Source organism: Apium graveolens, unplaced genomic scaffold (genome assembly GCF_009905375.1).
Source record: "Apium graveolens cultivar Ventura unplaced genomic scaffold, ASM990537v1 ctg3002, whole genome shotgun sequence".
NCBI lineage: Eukaryota > Viridiplantae > Streptophyta > Magnoliopsida > Apiales > Apiaceae > Apium > Apium graveolens.
Genome location: NW_027417898.1, coordinates 91,633 through 103,756, shown reverse-complemented (window position 1 = coordinate 103,756; position 12,124 = coordinate 91,633). Strand labels below are relative to the sequence as shown.

At 30.7% G+C, this 12,124-nt stretch overlaps 1 protein-coding gene across 1 annotated transcript; it reads left to right on the top strand.

The window, feature by feature from the left end:
* The first annotated feature begins 10,317 nt into the window (after positions 1-10,317).
* LOC141700867 (G2/mitotic-specific cyclin-2-like) lies at positions 10,318-11,886 on the top strand. The gene is made up of 3 exons (XM_074504542.1): positions 10,318-10,352; positions 11,296-11,410; positions 11,503-11,886. The coding sequence occupies exons 1-3, from the start codon at positions 10,318-10,320 to the stop codon at positions 11,884-11,886; spliced, it is 534 nt and encodes a 177-aa protein (XP_074360643.1).
* Positions 11,887-12,124: the final 238 nt, after the last annotated feature.

The window sequence follows — 12,124 nt, the reverse complement described above, 5'->3', positions numbered from 1 at the left end:
GTCTCAAACAACTCAAAAATCTTCCTACACCGATCCTGCCATCTGACCCTCTCCTCTCTCTCTGACTGGTACCGCTGATATAGAACCGTGCGAGGCTCACGAAGATCTGTACGGGAACTTCGAAAAGGCAATGGTAATGGCTGATCCACCACTACCTCATCCATAAACTCTGGCTGCGGAAATGGTATACCCCGGGCACAGGGGCATAGATAGCTAGTGGTGCAGGAAACAAAACAGGCTGCTCCTGGGGTGCATATACAGGTGGCTCTTACTCTGGCTCCATCTGGGGAATCTCTGGAATCTCAGGCTATGGCACGGAACCTGTGGCTCTAAGTCCTTTCACTGTGGAATGTCAACCATATCAGGAACATCAAACATCGGAAACTCCAAAGGTGGAAAGTCAGGTATCTCTGGCTCAAAATATGGAAAGTAATCAATAAAATCTGGTACCTCTGGGGCAGGCAACTTATCTGGTGCTGGACCCTGTGGTAGATGTGGAGGTGGTGGTAATGGAGAGAATACCTACAATGATGTTGGGGCTAGTACTGGTGTTGCTACTTGGTCTGACTCGGTCCGCTCCGCAGATGACGACAAAGAAGCCATCTAATATACATGACAATAATAACGCAAAAACAATCATATCACAATCCTAAAACTCATAACTTCTAATCACATAAAAAACAACCCTAACATTCCTACTTCTATCTTATATGATCTTTCTATCTGAATTAATTCTAATGTTCTTGTTTTCAAGGGTCAAAACCTATGCTCTGATGCCAACTGTAACACCCTCCAAATCCGGGGTATAGATTTGGGGCATTATTAATTTTAACTACTCACTAAACCTGCACAAGCGGAATATAAGTATAATAATTACCCGAACTACTGCTACTCATCAGGATCTTGTAAGGTTAAGAGTTGAAAACAAGAACGACACACTAACTTTATTACAAACAGTTCAAAAATAATCTGTCTCAAGAACTCTCTTTTATTACAAAACTTTATTCTATCTACATTTCTCATCAAACAACTTTTATTAAACCAACACTACTACTTATCCTCCTACACAATGATCTGGTAACTCAAAACTCTCTTCTGGGATAGGGCTATGAACACTCTTGGTATAAGAGGGTCCCACTGCTGACTCGCTTCTTGATTATGCAGGTTCTGATGGGGTTCATTCTCTACCTCGACTGAAAAATAAATACTAATAACAATAACAAGGGGCTGGTGAGCTAAAAATTGCTCAACAAGCCTTGCAATAATATATGTGGTAACAAGAGAAATAAATAAATCGAATTCTGATGGTTTGCAACAACCATTTTGTATCTGTATGGAATAATAAAGTGCCATTACTGGCGAAGTGCCAATGAATGGGACTGGAAATAAGAACTAACTATGCACTCTAAACTGCTGATCGTCAGGATATAGTGCGGATCTATACCAACTGCAATAGACCAACCAACATAGGGAGTACTCAGACAACTACGGCCTATAATTAATGGTCTGGGTGAAAACCCAGTCTGTATCGTAACCATCCAGTCCAAAGTTGAGCATCCGGAACAATCGGAATGCTTTCGATGTATCCCAACATCAGGATATATCATAATCTATGTAACAAGGGTGAAAATATTGGAATATCACTGCAAGAAATTGTACTTTACCTACAAATAATTTACTACCATTATCTATTGGTAGTTACAAAACTACCTTTACCTACACATTTATAATTGTAGAATTTAATGGTGTATAAAGTAAACTACTCAACTTACTTATATGTGCAACGTTATCAAACCAAATTTGACGTGGTAACCAGTGATGAGGACATTACGTGTCACTCTTCTTTACCTACACATTACGTGTCACTCTTCCTTCATAAATATCTTCCGTTATAATCATGTTTTTTAATTTTTTAATTTTAATTTTTTAAACAAACTTAAAAATAATATGTAATTTTATTACGTAATATATTTTAATTAAAATATTCAAGCAAGTTCACTTTCATATTTTTTTGTCTGGTTTATATTTAAAATTATCAATTAACACAAATACTGTTATTAGTGTCGCATCATGATATTCATGAGTTTATCTATTTTTATATTTAAAATTTAGAATTCTTTTTATAAATAAATTAAAAAAAAATTTAAATAAAATTTTTACCGAATAAACTTTTAAACAAATTATGTATCCTACAATTCTAACTAAAATACAAAATTCTACTCTATCCTAACATATATGCATATAATCATTGCAAGAAACGTTATATTGAAATTAAACTAATGATTCTCAAAAATAACATAAGACACAAATAGTATTGTACATCTCGAACATTTAGAACTAATAGAATTTACAATAAATTATTAATATCTTATATAAAATTACAAATTTATTTTTTCATAAGTATTAAAATAGTAAACAAATCTATAATTATAAATAAAAATAAAATAAAATTTTACAAAATTTTTGCTAAACTATAGTTACGATCATTACATCTTTTTGTGTTAGAAAAATTCTTCAAATTTTTTACAAATATAAAATAAGCTAATTTATTTTATTCTAAGGTAAATAATACTTTTTTGGAGATAAATTCATTCCCATAAAACAATGATGGTGAATAACAGAAGCATTGTTATGCACATAATGGGTGGCCTGGTATTCGCTAACAGTTGGGTTGGTTTCACAATAGGAAGAGGGTATTTATTTAGACTAGTAATATGATGATATAAGCGGAGAGTAGTCGTTTCGTTGCCATATGGATCCAAATCTCTATCCAGGTCTCCCTTGTACACAGGTATCAAGTTTTAGCTTTACCCCGTATATTTCATCCATCTATTATTTTCTTAAAATATAAATACATGTTGATTATTATATATCAATATTATTTATATGTATTTGGTTAGTGTGCGTCTAATGTCTAATGCTTGTTGACCTTTCAGAATTGATAAAAGTGAATGCCTTCAAGAGATTCTCGTTTTACAAATTACAATGGTGGTTTTGAGTACTGATCTTGTCCCCCGAAACAAGCTATACTCGGGTTGGAGTAATAACACAGAATATATTTTTGAAGATAAGAAAGTTACTCTTCATGTATCAAACATCCAGAATGTGTGGGAAAATATTCGTCTAAACTACCAACCGATTGATTAATTTGGAGGTGTTCCATTTCTACCTTTTTAATTGCATTTATTTGTCTCTAATTTCATTAATCCACCAATTCAAGGAAGTTTGAGTAGTGAATTTTAATGTTGGTTTCTTTACAGGAATCATGACGAAAATTCTGGATAAATAGAAGTCTGAAGAGTGATAGTTATCTCAAATGAAAATGGTCCGAGCTTACTGCTCATTCTAGTTCATGAAAGATATGCAAGATAATGCCCTAATAGAATTGAAGATTGAATTGTTATTATTTTTATTGTAAATCTTTAAATTCTATTCCGTGCGTACATTTTACATGTTAATAAATTATTTCATGTTTTTTCAAATTTACCACATTTCAATTTTTATGTATTTAATATTAAAGTTAATGAAAGAAAACAATTATATATCCTGTGCCTACTCTCGGACACGAACTTGACTTTCTTCCGACCCAATCATGTTACAAACTTCTAAAACTATGTGGATCACTCGTGAGCCACACATGGGTTTCAACGTGGAAATAACTTATTGCAATATACTTGTGACATGTCATCGATGACTCATCTTTCATGTATTTGGAAAAGTAGGGACCACTTACTATTTACCTACCAATTGAATAAATGTAGGTCAAGACTATTTTCTCCACCAACCTTTACCTACCAATCGCCTACCAATATTTTATTAGTGGGTAATAAATCTCTTACCTACACATAAAGTATTTTTACCTACCTTTATAATGTGTAGGTAAAAGCCAAATTTCTTGTAGTGTATGAATAGAGGATTCTAATAAATTGGGAGAAATCAAGATCGAAATGAAATAGAAACAAGAATCAATAACTGTGTATCAGGTATAGACCAAGAATATCAATGTATAATGATATGAAAAAGTAGGATATCTTTCACTATTCTGAATTTAGAATAGGGGAAAAAATTTGCTGGCGCGTACTTAACCTGGTTCAACACACGTCTTCGGTCTCCTGCTTGATCTGCCTTGCCGATACTGAATCAGTCATGGAAAGGTAGTCATTAGATAACTTACTACATACGCGTATCTCAAATTAATACCACGTAACCCTAATAATTCTACCCCATGGCTTTCTATCGAATAGCGTTATATAATATATAGAATTATATAAACAATAAGGTTCACATAATCATGTAAAGCACATAGCATATAAGGTACATAATTGATTTTAATCTCATAATTATTTTTTTAGAATCGATACTAGACTTATACCCATATTAACTAACCCTATTTGGTTTTATTTATAATTTTTCGGGATTTATTTGACCCGATTCTACCTATATTAGGGCCTATAAACCTTTAACTATCACAAGACGACTTTCTTTCGGAAGAAATTATTATTTACAATTATTTTTATTGGATTTTTTTCATTTTTCTGAATATAGGGGTCTTCGTTTCACTCAAATCGGAGTAACAGTTTAATTATTATGAATTAAACAAGATTTAATTAATTAATATTAATTATAAATATTTAATTATAATTAAATAATCCTTAATTATATTTTTAAATAATTATTTAATAATTATTATATTTTAAAATTATTATTCCCTAATTATTAGGATTAATTATAATTATTTACAAATTATTATCACTTACTTGATTAGATCAATTATCTAGAAATAAATAATCGATGCAACTAACGGTTACGTTATTCATCGAATAAGTAATTATTATTTGCAATATAATCTAACTCAACGATCAACTACTCGTATAAATACGAGCTACTCGCATTCCTCGTTATACCTATCAACGTATTATTACTGATAATTATAATTATCACCACTTATACGATTAAATCGATCAGGTATTTAACTATTCGATTCGAATAATTTTTACGATATTCCTCAAATAATTAACTATCGCTCTAATAATAATAATAATATAATCCAACGTATCGTTCACTTTTTCACATAGGGTACGAGTTATTCATATTATAGAACTAATTATCGAATCTTTAATCGTATTATTCAATTATTTTTAATCCTTATTTATTAATTAACTACCTAATTATTAATTAATAATAACTAATAATACTTAGATAAATAATTAAATAATCAATCAAATAACTAATTTCAAAATTTTAAATTATTAAAATAATTCTGAAAGTATTAATAATATTTTCAGAATTAAAACTTATTTATTATTTAATTTTAGAATTTTTAAAACTGATTTTGATTTTATAACATATAATTAATTAATTAAAAATCCAGAAACAGAAAACGGGGAATGGAAATCTGGTTTTGAAGATCAAACCCAGGACGAATTCCGGGTTGAAACCGGTCGAACCCGGGTCCTCAAGAACAGCCCAGAACAACGGCAACGGTGGCCATTTCTGGCGAGCTTTCCGGCGAGCCTAAACCCCGGCCAAAACGCAATGATTTCGACTCGTTTAAGCTGCAACATCGTTCCTTTCTTCTCTCACCGTACAACCACCCTCTCCATCGCAATCGACGACCACTCCATCCCGTTCTCCGGCCAAAAACTCCATTTTTTTTTCGATGAACCTCCTCGGAGAATCGTTTTCTTACCAAATCGTGAACCAAAATTCACAAAACATATAGGAAATCAAAGCTATAGACTGCTATAATCATTCCCAACAGTACATATAATCAAAAATATCTAAAATTCTAAAAAAAAATAAATCAAAAATACTAAAACCCATGAAACTCGGCACATCGATTTAGGGGTTATAAAATTAAAATTAAAATACCTAATCACTCCTAGGACTACAACAAAATTAATTGCATCAACCAACAATCAAATGATTCTTCACAATCACAAACCGAAATTCATGCCAAGAACATAAAAATTGATTTTGAGATTAATCGAACCTCAGTTGTTGATATTAATATCAATAGATTCGTCTCTTCACAAGGATTGTATCGGTTACTTGAACTTTTACAATGGATTAGTGAATCTCCTAAAATGATGGATTGATCTTCTCCCTCCTCTAAGAACATACTTGTCACCGACACTTTCTAATTTAATTAAACTGATTTTTAATAATTAATTAACTAAAAATTAATATTAATTCAGCTATTTATAGTAGTGAAAATAATACCCCTAAATAAAATTAAGGGGCTAATTACAAACCTAATAAAAATATTTGGCCCCAATTTTTATAATTTTTGGGTATTAATAATGAATTTTTAAATATCCAATAAATACAAAATAAATGCTAAAAATTCCCAATAAATGTGAATATTACAAAAATGCAAAGAATAAAGATATATAATAATTTCATGATCATATAAAAATAAAAATGTGATTTTTGTGGGGCTTTTGGTACCCGAAGAGGTCCGGAAAAGTCATCTTTCGCGAAAAAGGTAAATTTGTAAAACGTTTAGGGGTTCAGAATAGCGATATGATACAGGTCGTTTTGGCAAAATAGGGCCAATGATTTTATTTGAAATACGGGCTTTAAAACTCTATTTGAGCTGTACGGGTTTTGATATAAACATATAACTTATGATAAAATACTCAATACATATCTGAATCACATTCTGATCGAAACAGACGACACGTAGCACATAGCAATTAGGGTTTAATGACTCAACACATTTAATCACATAATAATACACATAAATATCTTTATTATAATATAATACGAGCGTAATTTTCTCGGTCGTTACATTTGGCACTACAAAAATTTTGCAATCAGACAACAGTTGATAGACAACGGTAAAAAAAACTATCGTCCTAAAAAATCATACAACGGTTAATTGATTTTGCAGAAAAAAACAGTTGTGTGAGCTCCAGAACAAACAATGGATATTCATCTTTTTTAAACTGTTGTACAAGTTGTATTCTCTCATCGAGTCAGAAAACGGTTTTTTTAAATGTAGTGTTGTTAATCTTTAACACAACGATTATAAACCGCTGTTACTATGTTAACGTATAGGGATATAAGATAACCGTTTTGACATTACATTGTGTAATTCAGACAACGGTTTTTTCAGAAAGGTTGTCCTCTAAACTATCAAACAACAGGATAAAAACAGTTGTCTGAGAAATTTTAATGGGTACCACGTATTGAGGTGGCAATACGTGATAGGTGGTAAATCATTCACAAGGATTGCTGAGGTGACGAAATGAGTGCCCTTCATTGAAATGAGATTTGATATCGGCCGTGAGATCGAAAAATAACTGATATTCTTATACAACGGTTTTATGTTAAAACAAAAGTTTTGTCTTAGTTGGTCTCATACAAGCTTTTAGATATTACGTTGTGTAATTCACACAACACTTTTTAGAATGGTTGTCTTAGAAACCTTCATACAACATAATAAAACTCTTGTCTAAAATAGTTATTTTATAATTTAAGTGGGCACCACCTGATGAGGTGGCCCCCCATGATAGGTTGTAAACATTTTACTCGAATTGCTGAAGTGTGGAAATGACAGCCCTTGATTGAAATGGATTAGATATTAGCCGTTAGATTGAAAAAAGCTGATATGCTTACACAACGGTTTTATAATAAAAAGAGCATTGTCTTTGTTGATCGTTACAAAATGGTGTTTCAAGAAAACCATTGTAAACGTATTACTGTATAAAATGAGATTCTCTGTTAACAAGATAAATTTTTTAAATAATTTTTTCGACGACCCAATCATATGGAAATTAAGATATATCAATTTTAGTCATACAAAAAAATTATTAAAAAATTTAAAATTCATCTTGCATGCCAGGAATAGAAAAATCCAATAAACCCATCCCGACAACGAGACTCGTTCCTGATTTACAAGATCATTTTTTTAAATGAAATTTTCGACGATCCAACCGTACAGATGTTAAGATATATCAATTTTAGTCATATCAAAAAATTATTAACAAATTTGAAATCCATCTTGCATGCGAGGATTACAAAAATCTAGTAAAAGTACCACTCCCCACAACGAGACTCGTTCCTGATTTACAAGATTAATTTTTAAAATGATTTTTTCGACGATCCAAACGTACGGATGTTAAGATTTAGTCATGAAAAAATTATTAACAAATTTGAAATCCATCTTGCATGCCAGGATTAGAAAAATTTAGTTAAAGTACCATCCCCAACAACGAGACTCGTTCCAGATTTACAAGATAAATTTTTAAAATGATTTTTTCGATGATCCAGCCGTACCAATGTTAAGATATATCAATTTTATTTATATTAAAAAATTATTAACAAATTTGAAATCTATCTTGCATGTCAGGATCAGAAAAATATAGTAAAAGTAACACTCACGACAACGAGACTCGTTCCCGATTTACAAGATTAATTTTTAAAATGAATTTTTCTATGATCCAATCATACGAATATTAAGATATATCAATTTTAGTCATATGAAAAAATTATTAATAAATTTGAAATCCATCTTGCATGTCATGATTAGAAAAATCTAGTAAAAGTACCCCTACCGACAACGAGACTCGTTCCCGATTTACAAGATTAATATTTAAAATGATTTTTTCGATGATCCAACTGTAAGTATGTTAAGATAAATCAATTTTAGTCATATGAAAAAATTATTAAAAATTTCAAATTAATCTTGCATGTGAGGATTAGAAAAATGTAGTAAAAGTATCACTCCTAACAACGAGATTTGTTCACAATTTATAAGATAAATTTTTAAAAAGAGTTTTTCGACGATCGGGCCATATATATATGAAAATATATCGATTTTAGTCATATAAAAAAATTATTAAAAAATTTCATATTCATTTTGCATGTCAGAAATCGGAAAATCTAGTAAAAGTACCACCCCCAACAACAAGACTCGTTTCCGATTTACAAGATTATTTTTTAAAATGATTTTTTTGATGATTGAACCGTACGAATGTTAAGATATATCAATTTTAGTCATATAAAAAAATTATTAAAAATTTCAAATTCATCTTGCATGTTAGGATTCGGAAAATCTAGTAAAAGTACCACTCCCAACAACAAGACTCGTTCGCGATTTACAAGATTAATATTTAAAATAATTTTTTTCGACAATCCAACTTTTCGGATGTTTAGATATATCAATTTTAGTCATATAAAAAAATTATTAAAAAATTTCAAATTAATTTTGCATGTCAGGATTAGAAAAATCTAATAAAAGTACTACTCCCAACAACGAGATTTGTTCACGATTTATAAGATAAATTTTTAAATGAGTTTTTTGACGATCCAACCATATAGATATTAAAATACATCAATTTCAATCATATAAAAAATTATTAAAAAATTTCAAATTTATCTTGGATGTCAGGAATAGATAAATCTTGTAGAAGCACTACTTCCTAGAATGCGATAAGTTATTAAAAAATTACTAAAAATTATATCTTGCATGATTATAAATTTTTTTGAATAAAAGTGCAAATCCAAAAATTAAGATTATTTTTCGATTAAAGAATTAATTTCATGAAGATTTTTTTCCGATGATCTTGGAGAATGTTAATGTTATTACTTTTAATATTGTAAAAAATAATTTAAAATTTCAATTTTAATGAAAATTGATTAAAAGTCCAAATCCAAAAATTAAGATTATTTCTCGATTACGAAATTAATTTCATAAAGATATTTTTTCGATGATGTTGTAGAATGGTAATGTTATAACTTTTAATACTTTAAAAAATAATTTAAAATTTTCAATTTTTATGTCAAATTACGTTATACTGAAAATTATTTGAAGTTATTATTATTTAAATACAGCTACTTGTAAATTTGATATTTTTTTTACTAAATCAAGACTAATATTTGGTTTCCTCCACCGGCCAATATTTCATTTATGCCTTCTCAAGTCTTGGTTTCCCCCTTCTATCTCAATCCCTAAATATCATACCCTCCGCTATTCAATCTCAACATCATAAACAGATCGAACTCTCTCTTTCTCTCCATCTCTCCCCCTCTATCTCCTTCTCTCTCAATCTTACAACCAGAGTCAATACACTTCATAGACACCCAGATCGATGTAAGTGTATATATCTCTACGCATCACACATATTTAGATGTATGTGTACTTTTCTTCGATTTGGGGTTGTTTTCTATTTTCTATTCTTCCATTTGTAATTCAATTTTTAGGTCTTATTCTTTTATTAGTTTAGGGCTTCAGTTTAGGATTGGGTTTCAATTTATATTTGGGCATAAAGTCATGTAGGTTAAGCATTTTGGGTGTAGTGGAAGGACGAAATGGGGAGGACACTACTGATTGCCATAACCCGTAGGTTCATCACTATTATCTTAAACTTCTGTTTTAGTTATCCCACCTAGACATATAGCATTTGAACTTTGCTGTTTAAGACTGGTCCGAGTCCTTTAATTGATTTCTAATTATTACAGTGCTGCCTTTTTTTTGCCTTTAAGTAATGTATTTTTTGTTAGTTACTCTTTATATGCCTATATTTGCTTTTGTATAAGGATGTCAGACTAGTTGAGGCCTTTTGTTGAGATATGAATGCACTTCATAAGTATTCACATCATAATTTTATAACTTGTTGACAGTTTAGTGTTTATGACTTCTTCCCATTTCTTCCTGAACTTTTGTCTAGTACTATATTACAAGATAAAAGGCAAAGGTCTGCTATTTTGGTGTGGTAGTGATAATTGTTTTTAGTCATTTAGCATAATAGTAAGCATAAGAGATTGTTGAATGCTCCTCACAAATGATGAATGCTCCCCACAAATGCAAAGTTGCAAAGTGATGATATGGTATTTTACTACTTGCAGAGTTAAGTTTTCTCATAGACTTTATCTGATTTTCGAGTTTAATCTTGTGTTTTTGCATCATTATCGTTAAACTCTGCTTTTTGTGCTGGTTTTTTCAGCTGCTTTATGGTTAGTTAATTGTGTAATGGATACTTGTTATTAGTGCTAACGAGTAGTGAAGTACAAAAGAATGTATATTTATATGATTAACACTTCTTTGCAATTTCAAGGAAAATAATTCCTTAAGAACACTTCTTTACTGATAAGTATATAGTTGGGAAGATAGACTAAAACGAGTTAGCCTAAACATTAAAACCATAATAGGTTCAGTGACTGAATCACGGTGACATGATACATTACTAGTAGCTCTTGAATCTACTCCAATAACGTGCATTCCGGCTGGTTGTAATGGTGCTATTTCAGCCGCTGAAACAGTTGTAATAGTTCTCCTGCTGCTTGCAGATTAACTAAGAAACCCAAGGTACAAATTGTTGATATTGATGTTGCTGATGCCAACAATGAGTTGGCAGCTGTTGAGTATATGGAGGACATGTACAAGTTCTACAAGCTTTTTGAGGTACATTTTAATCTTGAACAAATTGTATTGAACTTAATACTTGTAGTACTATATTGCACAAGTCTGACCTGTCAAACTCTTCTCTCTTGTAGAATGAGACCAAGGTTTTTGACTACATACAGTCACATCCTGAAATTAATAAGAAAATGAGAGCCATACTTGTAGACTGGTTGATTGAAATTCACAAAAAATTGGATCTGATGCCAGAGAATATTTACCTCACAATCAACATAATCGATCGCTATCTAGCAACGGAGATAGTGGGAAGGAAGGAACTGCAGTTATTGGGCATTAGTTCAATGCTTACAACCTCAAAGTATGAAGAGATATGGGCCCCTGAAGTGAATGATTTTACCAAAATTTCACACAAAGGTTACACTAATCAACAAGTGCTAGTTATGGAGAAGAAAATTCTCGGTGGGCTTGAATGGAACTTGACTGTCCCTACCCCTTATGAGTATATGTATGCAAATTAGTTATTGTGTACCTTAATGAGCATATTTAGAAATAGATTTTAAGTTATAGTTGTAATTCTTGTAGAGAACCTTTGTATTATAAATTTAATTTCAATTGTGAAATAACAATTGAATTATTATAATATCATTTTATTTTAAAATTGATTTATTTTAAATAATGAGATTAACTTTGTAAAAAATTGTGTGCAACCCACTTAAAAATGATGAAGACCGTTGTATGTGTCACTGCACATATATT